The 20,602-nt window shown below is 40.6% G+C and overlaps 3 protein-coding genes across 3 annotated transcripts in view; 2 read left to right on the plus strand and 1 right to left on the minus strand.

Annotated features, from left to right (window-relative positions):
* The window catches only part of LOC115746805, a 959,385-nt gene that overhangs the window by 264,428 nt on the left and 674,355 nt on the right, over nt 1-20,602 (plus strand). The gene's annotated exons all lie outside the window — the stretch shown is intronic.
* LOC115746783 (transcription factor TCP4-like) lies at nt 2,774-11,074 on the minus strand. The gene is made up of 3 exons (XM_048282131.1): nt 11,042-11,074; nt 3,308-4,688; nt 2,774-3,099 (listed from the first exon to the last, which is right to left on the minus strand). Exon 2 carries the CDS (start codon nt 4,419-4,421, stop codon nt 3,345-3,347), a length of 1,077 nt encoding a protein of 358 aa, XP_048138088.1. The 5' UTR covers nt 4,422-4,688; nt 11,042-11,074; the 3' UTR covers nt 2,774-3,099; nt 3,308-3,344.
* On the plus strand, nt 17,722-20,555 carry LOC115746780 (pentatricopeptide repeat-containing protein At3g58590). The gene has a single exon (XM_030682694.2). It carries the CDS (start codon nt 17,722-17,724, stop codon nt 19,930-19,932), a length of 2,211 nt encoding a protein of 736 aa, XP_030538554.2. The 3' UTR covers nt 19,933-20,555.

The following is a 20,602-nucleotide window of genomic DNA, read 5'->3' on the forward strand; positions in this document are numbered from 1 at the left end:
CCTGACCAGTCTTGTAATATGTACATAAAACTCACTTCACTCTAGGACTAGTGAGAATGATTGATTTGAGCACCCATCTCATCTCAATCCGGTTGAAACTTAGACTGTCGTGATGTCCCTACGATTTGTGCATTCACTGACCCGATATTCCATTCATCGGCCGAAGTGTTTTTCAAATAAGTTGAGTAGTTTAGCCCTTGTACCGATCAAGTTCATTTTGAAGTCATCCTTAGGAATATGATGCCAAGATTGGCATCATATTTTGGTGCGAACTCTTTTCTAGGATTCCGGCACGCGTTGCAAACTGCCCCTCGATTTTCCAATTTGTGCAGTGTCCCCTCTAGAGTCTTCAAGTTGGTTGCAATGTCCCCCTGGCCATTGATTCTGAACATTTTCTAGTTAGAGCTCTGGCCATGTGTTTGTCACGTGACTGATTTGCTCTCCTATGGAGGAGGGCAACTAACAACAAATAGCGAATTACATTCTACCGCACTCGTTTGGGCACATCCGGACATGTGATAAGCTGCCCCCTTACTTTTCAATTGTTTTCAATGTCTCCCCCCTACATTGTTAAAATGAGTTTCAAGGCCCCCTTGATGATGATCCTGACCATTTTTTTTTATCTAATCTCCACCGGAGATCGACTTAGGCTACCTAACCGAGGGTTGTCCGGCCTTCTTTTGGTATGTGTGTGGTTATGTCCTAACATCTCTCAATGGCGCGGCCAATGCTAGACTCACTCTCTCTCTCTCATGCATGCACACACATTAAAATCTTTATTAGTAGAATTATAAAGTCATTTCTTCTGATATGAATTTTTTGTTCACACAAGATTTCATAGAAAGTGAAATATTGCTAATTATTTAGCATTTTAATAACAAATCTTGGCACGGCGCATCAACATTTGATCCTCGTATTATGTTTCTTGTAAGACGGTTTCCACTCTAAAGTATCGTGCTTTTTTATCTAACAATAATCGACTTACAGAGTAAACGCATTGATTAGTGCTCATAAACCTATCTGCACATTTAGGCTTAAGAGGTCATTGTTAATATTTCGCTCGTCTTAATGTTATGTTTTTCCTTGCAAGCTTTAAGAGGTCATTGCATGAAAATGATACACAAATATTGGTTGTTTACATAATAACTTGGAAAGCTTGGACGAAATTGGGAGGCCATAATGAGTATGAAATACAAAGTTTGCTGACCTGACTGATTTTTTTTCCGAAGTATGGGCTAGATTTGGGTCTTATATGAAAGTGGCCAAAACCAACACTAGGGAAATCGGTATCGTAACCGATTTCAAGACTTTAGTGAAGAAATTGCAACGAGTGCCAAGACTTAGACTTGCAAATTCACTTTTCTTGTTAGATAGATCTTCTCTCTGTGAAAGGAGCTGTGATTAGTCACATGACGAGCACACGATAGAGGTCCGATTGGAAAACGGGCGGCGTCAACCCTAAAAGGGGCATTGCAACCGAGTCCAATGGCTTTCGGCATATCGCAATTGAAAGGCGAGGGGGCGATTTGCGACAAATTCCACAATCCAGGTGTGCAAAATGTAATTCACTCCATGTTTTGGTACATGCCACAGATGACGAAAGACTCTCGATGGTAATTGGCTTAATCTGCTCCATTTCCTAATAGTATTTTTGCCTGCTCCTGGGCTCTAGCTCATGAAGTACGGAAGGACCATCTTCTTGTTCGTAGGACTCGTATGGAGTAAAATAATTTCCCTTTCGCACAGAGTCTATGAAAAGTTTTATGTACGAGATGTGCCCATTTCATCGACCCTACTTCCGAAAGTACATTCTGTAGTTCACATCACATTAGCCTAAATCAGTTTGTATAAACTTAATTTTATCTGCAACCTTTTTTCGGACTAACCTAACCAAGACTGGACTCCCGCTCTCTGGGATTTGAACCTACAACGTCGGGTTTTGGGGACCCACGTTCTACCCGAACTGAACTAAGACACTGCAACATAAGCTCGGATTTCCATAACGAGAAACATGTATACATATAGGCAGACATTGAAGGTATGCTAATTTAACATAATTATAGCTTATTTGCCCCACATTGAATTAAGTAAGCATTGATTACTGTTCACACGCATACCAAACAGATAGTGCATGTGCTTTCAGGCGTCCGTCCAAGCAAAGTTGTTATTGTGTGTTACCATGATAACCCCACCCTAAATTTGTAAATTAAGACAAAAAGAGACTATAGAATAACTTTTTATTTGGACAAAACACTGGCTTTGCTACACCATATGGTCAAAAAAAAAGAAAAAAGAAGAAGAAGAAGAAAAGCTACTTCATATTCAAGACAATTTCTTCACGAAAAGGTAGATCGATGCTTTAAGATCTCACTCTCTTTTTCTTGCAAAACATAACATGAGAAAGGCAAAATTCAACTCGTGGATCATTTGCACCTGAGTCCCCCAAAAGAGAAAGACCACCCAATTCCTGAGATCTTCCTGAGCATGACATGTCCGCTCAAATGGATCATACCATGCTTTTTTGAGCTGAGCATATGACTCTATATCTGTGGAGGTTGCTCTTTTCTTTCTGCTTCAAGGAATGTGAACCCCTTGAAGAAGATACAAAACAACTCTACCCAACATTAACATATTCTCAAATGAAGAGTCACCAACGCTTGTCTGTTGCCTGCAACTGGGCTTACATTTTTTTTTTTTCCCAAGAATGGAGGGTGATTGTTCTCTCCTTCTCTCTTCCATTTGAGTGAATTACTTAAAAGACATGACATGAAGATGGCACGAGAAGAGAATATTCTTCGCTCGACAAGAATCTGTGTAATTGTAATCACCATTCAAAAGTATTTTGAGCTCTTTCTAGGTGAGCTCAGCATGCAAGATCAAAACACATTCCAGACGACAAATCAAGCTGATGCAAGAAAACCTACTTAAACCATTTGCAGCAAAATTAATAAAGTAGGGTATGGCTGGGGAATTGATTGGAGAGGAGACCCTCTAGACGATTGAAACAAGCCTGATATGATCTTCTCTTGACTTGACGAGAATCTCCTCTCTGGTTTGGTCAGCATGTGGACTGGTTCTACAGCTCCCATCGCCAAAGTCCTATTTAAGAAGGAAAAATAAATTTAGCTGACAAAGAATGCAGTTCTTAGAATCAATGTCGTTCTACGAGTTCGTTAGTTTTTTATTTATTAATTTCGAAGCGTATGGTCTACAATAAGTCATTTGACGCAAACAAAAAGAAAAGATAGGGGCATGTATAACAGATATAAACAAAGTTAATAGAAACTAAGAATTCAAGATTAGGTACCTCAGTAGTGATAAAGATGAGGACTTCCTCTCTTCAATCAACGACCATTACTCAGAGAAGCAGAAGATGATGGCCTCGAGGATATGACATCGCGCGGTGCCCCGTTGTTCTGAATTTGCGAAGAAATGCAAAAGCTGGGCAGCCCGTCCGAGACGAACCTGTTGCCGAAGATCGAAGACGGGTGATGGATGACCTGCGACTTGTGATGGTCAGCTGAGTCCACAGAAAACTCATCGAGAGAGCGAAAAGTCGGTGCGAAACTGGACTGAAGGGTTCCCCTTTGTGGAAATGCTGCCGAGCCTTGGCTCAGCAGCGGCAAAGGCTGCGTCAATGGCATCGGCGAGTTGAACAGAAACCTGCTGCCATTCCGGTTGTCCGTGCCAGTTGGGTCGGTGCTCCAGCCCATCATTCTCTGAAACCCGGCTTCGAACACCATAGGTGCTGAAGTCGAGAAAAGGTTTTGGCTCATTTCATTCTCTTGTGGATCGCTATGGTGAATTAGAGCAGATTGAGACTGAAGAGAGTGTAGGGAAAGGCCAAGGTCTTGGTTCTGCTGGGTGCTCCTCGACATAATCTCGGATGGGTAGCTGCTGAAATTGATGGATGATGCGGCCGAGCTCGTCGGGAAGAACGACCTCATCGTCTCCAACATGGACTGATCGTTCTCCAGCTGCGGTGGCAAGAATTGGCTTGTTGTGTTTCTTGAATCGGCACTGATTTGCCTATGGAGCTGAAAATTGTACTCGGGAGGCTCTGAATCCTCCGCAACCCCCATCTCGGCCGAATTCCCATTGTGTGCTACGCTCTCTGGGGCGGCGGTGGTGGGAGGGACAGAGCCGGAGTTTGGCTGCCAAGGCGGCAGCTCGGCGAGCTTGTCTATGGCCGCCTTCGCCTTCTTGATGAGCCAGTCCACGGCCTTGCTGGGGCGGTCGTAGCCAAGCCGGTCTTGGACATCATAAAATTGAATCGCGGTGTGAGCCGACAACCGGACACGGCGGTCCCGGGGGCCTTTCGCAGTGTAAACCTTGCTGTGGCGGTCCTTTCGGCCGGTCGCCCGAACTATGTGGCCTCCTTGGACCTGGACAATCTCTCCTTCTGTGCTCTTCATTCCCATTTCACAGGTGCATAATTCAGGATAAAGAAGGGGCCTGAGAAAAAGAATACACACCCCACTTCTTTTTTGGCTGCTTCTTCTCCTCTCTGAATGGATGGAAAAGGCCTTAATGGGATTTATAAGGCCTTGCCTGCTTTTGGTGTTATGTCTGTGGTTCTGTCTAGGGTTACTAGCTTTGGTGGATAAGCTCTGTGTGTCTGGAGGAAGATTCAGATCCTCCCTTGGCCTCCTTCTGATCTTGTCTCTGGCAAAGAGAGAGAGAGAGAGGAAGAAACGAAAAGAAACAAAAGATCCCAACTTGAAGCAGCTTCCTTGTACTATCTTCTCTTTTGCTTTTGTGGGTTTTCTTTGTTGGTTTGCTCCCTCGTTGCTCTCTAATCACCTGCAAAACTGCAACCACCACTCTTCAAAGCTGATCATTACTGATCTTTCTGCTCCTGTGTTTCTTGTGTCTCAGATCCCAAGAAAACCCCTGTCATTGCACTTTCTGCCCTAGATCCAAGACTCTCCCTCCCTCCCTCCCTCTCTCTCTCTCTCCTTCTCTCTCTAGCGCTGGCTCTCTCTGGTGATATTAATGGTTCATCCACCTCGAGCATCAGAGGGAGGCAGGTGGGGGATCTGAAGGGTGCCCCTCAAGAACAGGCACAATTAGAAGAGGAGGTAATTAGCTGAGGACATATGGAAGCCGCTTGGTACGGCTGAAGGTATCTGTATAATCGCAGTATGCAAAAGAGAAAAATGTTCCTGCATGCTTTATCTCAGAGGGATTTGGAATGAGATTGGGAAAGGCTGAAAAGACTTAGACCCCATGCTGAAGAGCAACAAGCTTTGGAGAAATAGGAACAGAGAAAGGAGCAAAAGTGGAAATAGCTGTTTTTTCAAGGACATGGGAAAAATCTCGAGTGGCCTTGATATTTAAGAGAGGTATTTGGATGCTTCTGCAGAGAGCGTAGCCAAGTTAGGTCAGACAGCAGAATTTTAAAATATCTTGTGAATAAGCAATTTCCAGATGCTTATCAAGCATCTTTCATAACGAAAATTTCGATTTTTCACAGCGTAATTGATGCATAATCCGCAAAAAATGGTATGTCGGAAATTGCCACATCTATTGTGTTCGATTGCTCAATAAGTTTCCGGCTGTCCGCGACAACAGCTGATGATGTCCAAAATGTATACTCACTCGAGGGCTTGTAGCTTACAAGTTGAAAGAGGTTTTTAATCGTCTAGGTAATAGAACATGGAAGAGTATTCCGTGATTGACTAACTTCATGAGCATCATCTACTAATGATTTGTCACAATCACATGTCCCTTGATTTGATGTTAGTTAATCTAGTGATGATTTCTTAAAGAGATAAAACTTGGAAAAATTATCCAATCAATCCTAGACTTATTATATGAATACCAATTTGGTCTTAAACTTTCTAGTTTTGTCAATTCAGCTGTAAACTATTGCTCAAAGGTCCAATTTAATCATTTCGTTCATTTTTGGCGGAAATCGTTGACATGGCTAGTGCCACATAGATTGTACGATCGGTGATGACCGGACTGGCACGTCGGTGATTTCCAATGAAAATATACTAGGATTTCACGTAATAGTATAGGACTAAATTTGTAAAATTGAAAAGCTTAGGGACTGAATTGGCATCTACACAATAAATTTAGGACTAATTGAGTAATTTTCTCGATAAATCTTGTACGTGTAAAATCTTGAAAAGGTCGAGTCAATTGGATCACTCAATTGCGTGCGGCATGGGAAGATTACATACTTTACGCTGCCACGACATTAGTATTCAATCGTAAAGAAGATTATTTCGTATACTAATTACGTAAACTCAACTATCAAGTGGAAAAATTGATTTCGGATGGCGTGTTTTTTCCTAAGATTGAATGTTCTTGACATGTGATTGTCTTGATCTAGTTTGATAATTCCTCCGTTTAGCTTTTGTTTGGGATGAATAATAGGCTATGATAAGGATGTGACAAGAGGGAATGAAAGATATTTTATCACACCAAATCTAGAAGAAGAAATATTAGTCAAACTCAAAAGAGCGAGGAATTCATCTCTAGGAATTTTTAACCAGTTGACACCTGTCTATACTTGTAGATACGATGCTTATAGCTAGCTTTATGACCAAACTTGTGGTGCCCTAAAAAGTTTGACTTCGACTACACATATCTATAAATTCATACAAACGTGTGTAGACAATGAGATTCTTTTTACCTCAATAAACCTTGCATAAAAGTTGCAAGCGAATCCTTGATTAGAGTACCAAAGATGTGAAAGACAACCCCGATGCCGTAATAAGAATTGGAACGAGCGTGCCTATCGTGGCATCGAAGTGATTTATAAAGCGTGATTGCGGGTTTCTGAATCCCCTTACGATCTTGTAATTAAGAACCATTTGTTTAAATTATAGCTTTTAGTACTTCTAGACCAATCTCGGCAATCCATAGTAATAGACAAGTAATGAGATTCATATAAAGTAAACTAGATTGATAATATTTTAATCAGTCTTGAAGTAGCTAAACATTTACTCTTGGAAATTCTAAGGATCCTAAACTTGTTGAGGGGCGGTTGCCCTAGCTCTAAAGGGGAAAGCTCGTAGCCACAACAACTTCCCTCTACTGTAGTTTACTGGTGTAAATGATAGAATTAATGTGCCATTGACATCAATGTTAAGCTATGATTAGGGTCATGGCTAAGCTAACAACTTAGGCACAGGCTCTGTCACCCACTTGGAAGCATAGAAAAACAATATCCACACAGCCTTTCTATCACCTTTCCTCTCTGTACTTCTTATTGCCACCACACCAAGAGTCAGTCCAATATCTTTTAGACTAACTAATGACTAGGGTTTCACAAAACAGTGAAACAAAAAAAAAGTACAAAAAAAAAAATGATTGTATTCCACAAGATTGAAAGGGCAAAACATGCTCCCTCCAGCAAAGTGCATGCATCCCTTTTCTGACCATCAATCGTTTCTTTTTCTCAAATGACATTAGTTAAAAGTGAAAAGCCCAAAAAAAAAAAAAAAAAAACAACAAAAAGTGGGCACCAATATTAATAATAATGAAGCAGCAAAAGTGCAGTACCACATTGGAGGAATATGACATGATAGATAAACAATACTTGCCATTGCTCTCGAGCACGAAAGTGGTGGGACTGCACATTCCACATGGGGGTCGCCAATATTTTCCATTGCTGATTTCTTACAGTCTAGCTTTTAATAAGATATATGTTGAACGGACATAGGTAACATCGTTGCATTCGAATCTCGTCTTTTGTATTTGTTTTTGTCCGAATTATACCTGGCTGCCTCCTAGTTGGGAACTTGAGAGACAGGCTTATTTGATTGAGAGTTAGGTCTAAAGCCGTCTTTTTAGAGCAATTATTCGGTGTGTCAGTGATGGGATTGATTAAAGTGAATGATGGTACTGCATCGTTGGACGCAATTATTGAAATTTGAACTTTGGATGGCGGATCTACCAGTAAAAGGCCTGAATTTAAATCAGTATGTATATATATGTATTTATGGATGTAATTATATAAGTTTACTGTTAGTGATGTTAGTAGGTAGCATGTAATAAGATATATTTTAGGGCCTGAGTTCTAATACAAAATTTAAATCAATGTCATGCTATCATAGCGGTGTGTAGGATAGCATGTAATCAACAATATAATTATGGATCGGGGATGAGCTGGCAACTTGAATACTCAGATTGACACTTTAATACTTGTTTGATAATGACGACCCAAATACATGAATTTTTGTCTGGTTTAAAATCAAGCAGCTAAACTTTGTCTTTCCAATTAATTGCCTTGTTTGACCCAAAGGAGAAAAAAAAAAAATTAAGTGCCTTGAATTTTCGAACTTGGGTTAATGTGATACTCCCATTTAAGCAAACTGTCGTGCCGTGTGATTTTGCTGACATGACTCGTTTACTTGGTAAAAGTTAAGCCCAAATTGATGATGTGGCTTGCTTACTATGTAAATATTATGCCATCTCCATTTAGATGTTGGGTGATGAAGAAAGAGAGATAGAGTTCTGATTGGACAATTAACGGCTGTTTACTAGTATTATTGTCCGATATGGCATTTTTCGTCCATGATTTTGGCAAAGGTCTCATGTTGACCCATACTCGACAAGTTAAAATACTTGATTGATAAAAAATAAAAAATAAATAAAGTTTAGGTATTAGAATTAAAACGGGTAAAATTCACATATTTATGGCGTCACTACCCTATAGTTTTCAACGATATAGTTTTTACAATATGCTCTTCTACATAAAAGTAATGCCTTAATCATTTTATGGAGGGGCCAAAATTATTACTTCTTCTTTGATCGTGGAAAGCTAGTTATGAGCATATCATTGACAATGGCCACAGGTACGGCAATTTAGTGGCAGGAAAAATGTATGTATGCGTGTGTGTGTTGGATGGCTCTTTCTCAATTTTTTTTTTTTTTTTTGCATCAACTAGCCAAAGCACACGTGAGTTGGGCGTGAATCCACCTTGTTTGATTTTTTCACCCTACACCATATCAATTCACCGGTGAGAAATTTTTCCAACACAACTTGCATGTGCATCCTTAACATTTTTACATCATGATTCGCTCTCATTTTCGATACTAAGAATTCTTACCTTAAGATTATAGCGTTAAGTTCTTGATTATAGAATATGACAACATTTTATAGTTCATGGAAGTGATTGGTTAGTAATACCTTAAACAAGGAAATCAAGCGTTGTAAGAATGTCTTTAATGTGTGTGCGCGTATCTTATGCAATAGATGTCGGTTTCATGTGAACCGACGTAAATCTCCATCCTTTGTGATAATGGCATTTTCAATCGTAGGCTCGCCTCCGTTTCCAAAATGCAAAAGAAAGGAGATGGAAGTTGGATATATATATATATGTAGAGAGAGAGAGAGATTATGTTTATGCTAAATTAAGGTCTCTGGTAACTATACTCGACTATCCCGTACGATATTTCATGGCATCATTCTCCCACGCCATAGTATCATTCAATTGGTTTATTAGCATATCATTCTCACATTGGTGAATCAGGGACTCACGATCATGCTAAAAGATGCTAGTAGATGTAGATGTGAACATTCAGGTACTAAATTACTTTTTCATCTAATAGATTTGACTTTAAAAAACAACTTATTGTGGTCCCACAAAATTTTACAATGGAATTGCATCGAAACTCTGACATCCTTCGATAGTGCATCCTAATAATGAATGGCCGTGATTCCATCGACTTAGGCACCCCGATATTTGATTAGAATTTGTTCTATTTACTTTTTCCATAGCCATAAGATAGAATTTTCAATCTGAACTATCGAATGCTATAATTTCTGCAATTGATAGTGATTAACACATGTTGTCATTCAATTTTCCGAGTGGTCTGAGGTGTACCATTTTAATTTAAGTTCATTTCATGAGTCTCCGCATTACATCATATTAAATCAAAACGGGTAAAAATCCCTCCTCTCTCGATCTCGATCTCGATCTCGAACATGGTGGCGGTGGGCTACTACTATCACTGTCGCCAATAGAGAGAGAAAAGGATGGGACCAGCCGCCCGAGCATTTGCATCATGACACGTACAAGAAATTCGAAGAGCGCATACCATAAAAGCAAAATAGAACTTTGGTGAAAACATCATAGGATAGTCCAACCGTTACTTCTGATAAAACCATGTGATAAATGCGATTTAATTTCTTATAGATGGATCGCAAATATGATTTCCATTTCTTATAGATACTCCTCGTTTGGACCGATCGACTGTTGTGCCGTCTCACATGGTTTTCATCATTTCCCTATTTATTCGGCTAGTTTCGAGAGAAATTCCCGAGGTGCGAGTGCAAGGTTCCGCCTGTCCAAATCAATCGTACCATATCGAATGCTGGCGTTATGTTGTCTACTTTGCACGCGGCGATTGATTTAGGTGGACGTGAACGCCGTTCTCCGAAACTAATTGAAAAAAATCCCTCCTATGTCTACTTTCCGGGAAAGAGAGAGAAAAATATCCGAGACTTGTGGGGGTTAATTGATCGTAGATGCGTGACTGCAAAGGTTATTAGCCAACTTGATTCGTTCGATCTTGACAGTGATCGATTTGAAAAGGATTTTTTTTTTTTGCGTACTTCTAAAAGACCAGCTCACTCGTCACTTGATTAAGAACGGTGTATAAGATACTAGTTTATCGGCGCCCTTCGGCCAAAAAATGATTTTCGAGGGGAAAAAAGAAATGAAAGCCCAATAAATTTTCTAATAGGAAGGAAATTTAGAAAAATAACATCAGCAAGTCCGTGAGTTCGGCCAACATTTTGAGAACTTCCGATTTATTTTGGTTTTTCATATATTCATTCTTTCATAATTTTGTCTAAAATTTCAAAATTTTTTAAAAAAACAACAACATAAAAATCGAATCTTTTTGGCCGGTGCTGTTCCAGAAACGTTTCTTGCAGGCACGCCGGATTTTTGCGGCAACGCGATTCACGCTTCAGTTCGGTTTCTCTCCAACACGAGTCCCTCGCAAAGCCAAGACCTTTTCACAAACACTTGGTGGTTCGTGTTCAGACACTGTCTTCCACATCACAGAGAAGACCCACAGAGAGAGAGAGAGAGAGAGAGAGAGAGAGAGAGAGATGGTGGGTGGATTGATTCCTAGAAAAGGACGAAAATGGTCGAGGCCTAAACTGTCTTGTCTGTGCGCTTCGCTTCATCGTCTGCGTCGTGAAAAAAAAAACGTGAAAGCCACAAAACAGAGCTCGCGATCCGAGGCATTCAATGCCCTCTCTGATGCCTCTGATTCTGACTGAGTGCACTCCCCACTTTTGTCATCGTTTTGAGGGGTTCGAGTTTCGACGCTTTGCTTGTTTTTTCGAATCATGCTCATCGATAGAGTTGCTGTCCCAAATTGTTTATCGTTGCTCGTTTTGGCCAGAAAAAGTTGGGAAAACAAAGATGACTGCAATCGGCGTTGCAGTTTTCCTCTTTTGAAACTCGTGCATTGAATGGTGGTGTTTGCTTGCTGCTTGTGGCAATTCCATCTTCTGTATCGCTCCCAAATCGCCAACATTCAAATAATGCGCGCTTTACCGAACGTAGCCGCTACTTTTTTTTTTTTTTTTTTTTTGCAATTGAGGTATCCGCGCGACCGCCGAGCTATGGCTCAAACCGGCCGTGGAGCACGACTAGTTCTCGGAGGGGCTAGCGCAAAGATCCCATCGCCACGACCCCCGCTTAAATTACCGACGCCTATGAATTTCAAACCCAGGATCTCTCGTAAAAGAAACCGGACTCAAACCATCACGGCCACCGATGGGTGGGTAATAGCCGCTACCTTTCTCGACCAAAAAAGAGGGAAATAGAAATTGCAATACGTAGGATGTAATTTTATTAGTGTGCAATATTTAACTAATGAAACTAGTATCTTGGATCGTGTCGGTATGTTGCTAGCTAAAGGTACGCATGGTAATACTTATACGAGTGGATTTATGCTCCAAAAGCACTTTTGGAGCATAAATCCATTCTTCAAAATATTTTATTTTTTGAAAGAAATTTTTAGTTTCAAGTGAATTTTCAATTCTAAAGTTGTTTTTTTCCCCAATTTGAGAAGTTAAAAGAAATAGCTTCTCAACCCAAGAAGTATTTCTCACCTCACTCTCTTTTCATTATGTCATTACCCTCTTTTTGGCCACGCCGCCCTCTTCGACATCTGCCGCCGCCCACCAATGCTCGCAACCGCCGCTTCCCGCCACCAACCGCCGACCACCACCACCGCCGCCGACTACTACCGACCGCCACTCATTGTTGTCCGCGACCATTGCCAATCGCCAACTATCGCTTGTCGCCACCCACCATAGACTTTTGCCGGCCGCTGACAGCAGCCAACCACAGCCCTTTGTCGACCTCCGTCGGACGCCCCCCATTATCACCCGATACCACCGCCACGGCCCACAGTCGACCACTGTCGTTTGCCACAACCGTCGACCTCCATCAGCATCAACCGCTTGCCTTCGCCGCTGCCGACCACAGCCCACAACCATATGCACCTAACCATCGGCGCCTGCCGTCGTAATCTGCTGCCAACCGCCGCAGGAGCCACCGTCTCCGTCCGCTAGAGTTAAAAACAAATATTTTTATTTTAAAAATGAAGTAAAAAATTTTCGACTACCGACAATAATTTTTTATAGAAGATTTTGTGTTAGTAATATTTTGGACATAGAAGTTTTAACCGTTACCGAACGAATTTCTCGGATCAGAAATTAGGTTATGCTTCTTAGTAGAACTTCCGGGGAAAATTAATTTCTGAAGCAGAAGTGTTGCCATGTGCACCCTAGACTCCGCTATGATGAAACTAAAGGATTTGTTGCGTCTTGTCATGTGAAGGTTTTTTTTTCTTTTTTTTGGGTAATGGTCTTTGCTAAACATAGTTTGTTTATCTAGCATGAATGGTTTGGAGAGGAAAAGGCTATCATCCGTCTTTCGAGATATGCTCGAGAATAAAAAAGTTTCTCCCAAATCATGAAGGTTGGCTTTCTTCTAACAAAATTGTGGGTCGAGGGGGTGGACTTTCGTGTATACTTTTCACTTCTAGATGGTAGATATATTGATCTTATGAGATTTGTTCCTTTTTTTTTTTTTTTTTTGAAATATCTACCCCTCAAAGATCACCTAATGTGAAATTCACTTCCACTCATATCAGTAGACTGAGGGCCTATTTGGTAACGCTCGTGTTTTTCCGAATCTTGTTCTTTTGTAACCAAGAACAAAAATCCGTTTGGTAACATCGGTTAATTTTTTTGTTCTCAAGAACTGATCAGTGGTCGGGGAATAAATTTGGAACAGAAACAAGAAGAAAAAAAATATCCACTTCTTTTTTCCCTAGAACAGAATTAGAAAAAAAACCATTTCTTCTCCGAAATAATTCCCGAGAATAGAATTGCTACCAAACAGGTCCAAAATCCCGATCTCTCAGTTCAATAAAACACCCAATCTCTCCCACCCCGAACAAACCACCGACCGCCACCATCATAGTTAAAAAAGAAAAGAATTGCAAAACATACAATGTGCGGAGCATCATAATTTGGTCAAAATCCAAAACTACAAGGGGGTCATCATAATTCAGTCAAAATTCAGAAAATATCACTATAATTTGTCCCATAAATTTTTTTTTTTTTTTTTGGGGTCTGAATTAGAAAAAAAGGAAAAAGAAAAAAAGAGAAAAAAAAAAGGCAGCACTTGCTTCCTTTATGGATATAAAGGCCTACCATGTGTGGAGCTTGATTAAATACATTCGAAAGAAGGCACTTTTCAGCCAACCCTAGCTAGATAGAGAGAGAGAGAGAGAGAGAGAATAGAGAGGGGCTATGACAATTACATAAACTGCAAAAAGCCAAATGTTTAGGCTTTACTCATTGGCCGTCTAGCTGGAATTTCCCAACCAGGAATCTCAACTTAGTCTTCTGACTTTTAATCACATCGGAAAATCTTTAAATAAATAAATATATATATATATATTATATATAATACAAATAAATGAAAAAGAAAAAAGAAAAAGGTTTTGACGAGGCACGTGCTCATGCGATCAACATCAAACGGGGAGTACGACCGAACATTTTCGCATAATTGTTGAGTGCGCGTGCGTGCGTGTCGTGGAGCCAATCACACCGTGTCCCGCTCGTTGAAAATGAAACTCTCTCGCCCAACCCCCCAACTCCGATGGTAACTTTTCTCTTTTCTCTTTTCTCTTTTTTTTTTTAGATGCACATGCGAGTAGGGAATTCTCCGGTTCAAGCAAAAAGGTTAACCTAGAATTTAGTTACATCAATCTTCTTCTCGTTAGACAGATGTGGCCGCGAATCGTACCTCATGGCACGCGGGGAGAATGACCGTGACGGCCATTACTCCGAATTTCCGTGGGAAAATAGCACAAATAGTCCCCGAACTCCGGCTCAACGTGCAACGTCCTCCCTTGGAAATTTATCTCGTTCAATGTGATCCCCAATCTATTATTAGTTGGTGTGGAATGCAGTCCTTCCGTTTGCTCAAATGACGGATCAGACCCGATTTGACGACGCGAATCATTGTATGCCGAGTTGAATTTTTTGAAATGATCAATCAACATGTCCATCTTTTTTAAATATCTACTTTAGAAAAGAACAACAATATTACGGCGTTAACATGTCTTATCATTAAATGGCCTGGACACTAGGGGTGAGCAAATGAACCAGGCTGGAGTGATTGAATGCGGGTAGTTCCCGGTTCCTATAATTTGAGACTGGTGAATATCGGTTCGATTCTCGATTTCAAGTGTGGACTCGTTACCCCGGATCACCAAGACAGGATTGATTTTTTTTTTTTTGTTGAAGATTTTTCATTAATTGTTTGAGTTTAATTTCTAGTATTTCCAATTTTAAACTAATGTTGCGTGATATCTATATTTATAGTTCTTTTGTTTTTCAGGGGGATAGTACTTGGAGCGATCTTTTGTGGACAGATGTTGAAGTTCTAAGTCGGAGATGGCTCGTGGATCCTTTGTAGACTTAGTTCTAAATTCAAAACTTGAGAAGTTAATCTCATGAGTTCTCAAGCCATTTTGCTTGCTTTTTTTCTTTTTATTCCCTAGAATAGGAGATTTGTGTTCATTTATCCTTCGTTGATTTTATTTTGCTTGCTCTCGCGAACTCGTGGCAAACTCCTTTTCAAGTTTGATATGTCGTGTAGACTGTGAATAAATTTGAAGTGAAGCTTGTGAACCTTGTGGCAAACTCTTGTAGTGATTGTTATGATTGGTAAACTTTGTAACAAAATCACATACTTGGTTCTTGATAATCATTATACTTTTTTTTTTTTTTGTGTGGAGTTTATCATCATGTTTAACTTATCACGAGCTTGTTCTATTAACAACACTCGTGCAGTAGAATATACTACGCAATAACACTCGTAATTTTGCTCGGAATATTCAAAACAATGAGATACGGTCGATTCATGGACCCACAAGGCGATCGAAATCGGTTCCCGAGTGGGTCTAAGCTCGAGTAGGCATCATCTCGGCTAGACACGAGCCAAAGCGCCAACGAGCGTCCGTAACACAAAGCAGTTCGCACTCTAGACATGTCGGAATCTATCTCTTCCGTGTCGGGCGCCCTACCGACACACGCAGATCCATGTCTAAATCGACCTCGGGAGTTATCCACGGGTAATGAATAAGCACCAAATCAAATGAGGTCATTGCTTAGACAATCTCCTCTAGCACTTTCTCTCTCTCTCTCACTCTCACACACACACACACACATTTTCTTCAATGCCCGTCTTTAGCGACAGCGAAACGGCGTTCATCACAAGAGATTGTGGGAGATCGACATCCATTTTGGAGTTGGAGAGAGACTTTGCCCTCCCAAGTCCTCCATTTGCTTTGCAACTCTCTCTCTCTCTCTCTCTCTCTCTCTCTCTCTCTCTTGCATTTATGCTTGAGAGGCGGTAGCTGTTATCCTCAGCTGGTCATTTTCGAACATTGACTCCGAAGGCAGCGTTCACAACTTGTCTTTAGCTGGTTTCGGATCTTTTCTCCTCTTCAACTTGCTCCACTTGATCCAAAATTATTCCCAACTATATGTGCCCCCCTCCCCATTTTTCCCAACTTGTTAAGGCAAAATAAATAAATAAATAGAACATTTCAGAGAGAGAGGAAAAAAAAAATATTCTCCCGATCTGCCGAGGAATATGCTTTCGTCGAACGCCCCCACGTAACTTTTACATCTCGGGTCAAAAGATCCGATTCCTTATATGCTCGACTTTTCCCATAATCAATTTGCTATACGGCATGATACCTAGGTTACTAAGAGGCATGGTTCATTTTTTTTTTCTCGTTTAACTATGAGATTTTGCTACTCGTTAACCGAATTTTCTTTTTATTTTTTTCCTAACCCTAATGTTGAATTGATTAATTAACTAGTTATGAAATCTTTTCGGAGGCCTTTTGAGGAGTTTTTGGTTGCACATACGTATGTGGTCCACACCACATGTGTTTCTTAAGATTAATCCGAATCTGTCCAAATCCATGTGATCTTTGTCCTCAGACAGGAGAATTTAAAGTTGAATAATTGTTGGTGTTGGAAGTAACTTATGTGTCATGTCAATTTCAAAGCTTCTTGGATTCGTTCTTTATATATATATAGAGCGTATTTTCCGGACATAATTGACTTCGATTTCTTTTTATTTCTCTTTGAATTGTCTTAGAGATTGCACAGTGGATTTTCTTAAATAACTGTTGGAGTTGTGCAGGAGATCTGTCTTGAAATCGGCACCAACTCTCTGCGAATGAAGAAATGGTGGAGACCTATATTTGGATCAATGGAAAGCAACATTTTATTTGGTCGGTCGACGATATTGACATCACTTGTTTTTGTTTTCTCTGTAGGTTTTGTTACTGGAAAAAGTGTCTAAAATGTTCGAATAATTTACCCTTTGCCCTTTTTTTAATGTATGATTTTTGTCTATTTGATACAAGATTAGTCAAATTGGTAAAACGATTGAAAATTTCGCACCTCAAAATCATTAAAAACGGCGTAATGCGGCAAAATAACAAGATGATGATTTTCCATTTGTTTGGCAGAATTTTTTAATTGATCTCAGAAAATGACATTTTTCTTGGATTCCGTTTATTTAGAAAAAAAATAAATTAGTTGGAAAATATAATCGTTTGTATTTCGCATTACGACGTTAGTGAAAAATATTTGCATTATGGACAACAAGTTATCTCTAAACATTTTCGTAATAGTGAAAACATTTTTTGTTTAGTCATTTTTAAAAAGACACAAGTGATCATTTTTAAGATAATAGTTTTTAAATTATTCATTTTTTGTAAAATAAATGGAACCTTAAAGCAGGGTCGCTTTTTTTGTTTCCCAAATAATCCGTTTTTATTCATCAAAGCTCATCCTAATCCCGATCAAGATTATTGCCTTAGCCCCACCCTATGATCTGCACGATTAATTTGTCCTCGGTCACATTAATGTAACGAATTCGAGGGCGATCTTTCCATGTGTCATATTCGACCTCTCCTGTTGGAGCAGTTTCGAAAGATGAATCGTTTCCCTAATTATTGATTAATTGAGATTATGCTATGTCCCATTGGATTTATGAAAAACATAAAAATTGATAGGCGGGGGAGACAAATTTCGGGCCCAAGCCCAACAAGTAGTTGACTAGTCAATGGGCTTAATTATCTTGTTTCATTTTTCTGAATTTGACATTAAAGCCCAACTTTCGCTCAAATAGCGAAATGAGCTTCAATGGCGCCTCTCTCAAACACAAGCGTCTGCTTGACCTTGTCCGTGCATGCTCAAGGAGTGGTTCTCTTGACGCAACGAAGACCCTCCATGCGCTCACCCTCACGTTCGGACCCTATTCGAGACAACCCATCTTCCTCTACAATAATGTCATCTACCTGTACGCGGGTCTCGGCGAATTGTTCGCCGCCCGCAAGGTGTTTGAGAGTATTCCCCAGAGAAACGCGGTTACGTTTAACACTGTCATTACCGCGTACAGTCGATGTGGAGATGCGGAGGAAGCTTTGGCTGTTTTCGCCGAAATGAGAGGTCGTGGGTTTGGTCTGACCCAGCACTCGTTGGCTGGGCTGTTGTCCTGCGAGGCGTTGGACTTGAGTTGTGGGATTCAGTTGCATGGGATTGCGATGAAGAATGGGCTTATTGATGCCGACCCTTTTGTGGGGACTGCTTTGCTGAACTTGTACGGGAGGCATGGCAGTTTGAATGATACTATTGGGGTCTTTGAAGATATGCCTTCAAAGAGCTTAGTGACTTGGAACTCCATGCTGACTTTGTTTGGGCATCATGGATATTCTGGAGATTGTGCATGTTTATTCCGAGATATAATGAGAGAAAACTGTGCCTTGTCTGAATGCACTTGCATGGGCATCTTGTCAGGGTGTTCATGTGAACAAGACTTGGGATTAGGAGAACAGGTACATGGTCTTGTGATAAAAATTGGATTCAAGTCAGTTTCCTCAATTGAGAATATGTTAATGAATATGTACGTTAAATGCCAATTCGTTTGCTTGGCGGAGAAAGTGTTCAAGGAGCTGCATGTTCCAGATATTGTTTCATGGAATATAATGATTGGGGCTTGGGCAAAGACTGGAAAACCTGAAATAGCTTTAGAAATCTTTAGTAGAATGTCCAGGGACGGGCTCTTGCCTAACCAAGTGACTTTTGTAGGTACTGTCAACGCCTGTACTGGATTTGATGTCCAAGCTTATGGAGAGTTTATGCATGCTAAGATTATTAGAAATGCTTTTGAGTCTGATGTTCTTATAGGTAGTGCTTTGGTTGACTTTTACGTGAAGTTTGAAAATCTCGAAGCTGCCCATCAATGTTTCAATGAAATTCGTGAGAAGAATGTGGTCTCTTGGACTGCTTTGATATCCGGGTATGCAAATAGAAAATCCTCTACTTCATTATATTTACTGCAAGAGATGATTAGATTGGGGTTCCAACCAAACGAGTGCTCATTTTCTGCTGTTCTCAAAGGATCATGTGCTCCAGAGCTACAGCAACTACATTGCTTAATTACAAAAATGGGCTATGAATGCAATGACTACGTCTGGAGCTCTCTAATTACCTCATACACCAAAAATGACCTCATATCTGGTGCCATGGCCTTTGTAACTGCTCCTGATGAACCGCGTTCTGTTGTCTCTAGCAATGTCATTGCCGGTCTATATAACAGAACAGGCCAGTTCCATGAGACACTGAAGTTGCTCTCCGCACTTGAAGAGCCTGATGTTGTGTCCTGGAATATTGTTATTGAAGCCTGTGCTCGCAGTGGTAATTATAGAGAAGTTTTTGAACTTTTCAGCTCTATGCAGATGTTTGGAGTTCAACCAGACAAGTACACTTTTGTTAGCCTTTTAGTTGCATGCTGTAAGCTTTACAACCTTGCTACTGGGAGTTCTGTCCATGGTCTGATGATAAAGATGGATTTTAGTCGCTGTGATGCTATCGCGTGCAATGTTCTGATGGACATGTATGGGAAGTGTGGATGCATCGGGAACACAGTAAAAACTTTTGATGGAATGTCAGATAGAAATATCATCTCTTGGACCTTGCTGATATCTGCTCTTGGAACAAATGGTTATGCCAGTGATGCGTTAGAAAGGTTTAGAGAGATGGAATCAGAGGGTATTCAACCTGACGGTATTGCTTTCACAGCAGTGCTTACTGCATGCAGACATGGCAGGTTAGTAAGAGAAGGGTTGGGGTTGTTCCAGTTAATGAACACTTATTACAAGGTGGAACCTGAGATGGATCATTACCATGGCGTGGTTGATTTATTGGCCAAAAATGGGCATCTTAAAGAAGCAGAGGAAATGATTATGAGCATGCCTTTCCCACCAAACGCACTAGTCTGGCGCAGCTTTCTTGATGGCTGCAAGAGGCTGCATAAAAATCAAGTGCTGGAGCTAGCAGAGTGAGGATTACATTCTCGTGTATTCCATAGAATGTATGCTGAGGTTGTTAAGTCCAAAGCATGCAACCTCAATAACTTAAAAGTCGTACCATCCACCTGCCACCAGAATGTCATTGCCAGAAGAGTATTGCCACTGAGGTTTGCAATGAGGCCAATGAAGTGGTGTTAAGTCTCAGAAAATGTGGAGATATGCAGACGACTATAACTGCACAACTTGTGGAAGTTACTTTTTATTTAGATACCCAGTTAACTGAAGGTGCTCAGCCATTTTCTGTTGTCTTAGTGCAAAGTGACCGCCCTGAAGGACATGCACTTTGGCATCTAGATATTATGTCGACCCACCTTCACTCCGTCTGCCAGTTCATGGCCGAACTGGAGTCTGTATTCATCCTTTCTCTGTCCTGAACGATTTTTGGGTAAATCTTTCTTGCAAAGGCATCGAAAGAGAGATGGTGAACTACATGACAATGTGTTATTATGTCAGACTTTCTCAATTCCTATTGCTTCCCAAGTAATTGAAGCACATTGAGTCGTGTGCAATGTATGTATTCTTATTGTGCTAAGTGTTATTCAGCTGTGAGTCGTACAAATGAGCATCACTACGACTTGAGTGGATATGTTGGGAGCGTTTTTCTTGCGTGCGCCAGGTAGCTCCACAAGTTCAGTTTTCTAAT

Source organism: Rhodamnia argentea, chromosome 7 (assembly GCF_020921035.1).
Source record: "Rhodamnia argentea isolate NSW1041297 chromosome 7, ASM2092103v1, whole genome shotgun sequence".
NCBI lineage: Eukaryota > Viridiplantae > Streptophyta > Magnoliopsida > Myrtales > Myrtaceae > Rhodamnia > Rhodamnia argentea.

What these genes read in the sequence shown, in the direction of transcription:
- LOC115746783 (XM_048282131.1), bottom strand. Translation starts at nt 4,421, where the DNA reads ATGGGAATGAAGAGCACAGAAGGAGAGATTGTCCAGGTCCAAGGAGGC.
- LOC115746780 (XM_030682694.2), top strand. Translation starts at nt 17,722, where the DNA reads ATGAGCTTCAATGGCGCCTCTCTCAAACACAAGCGTCTGCTTGACCTT.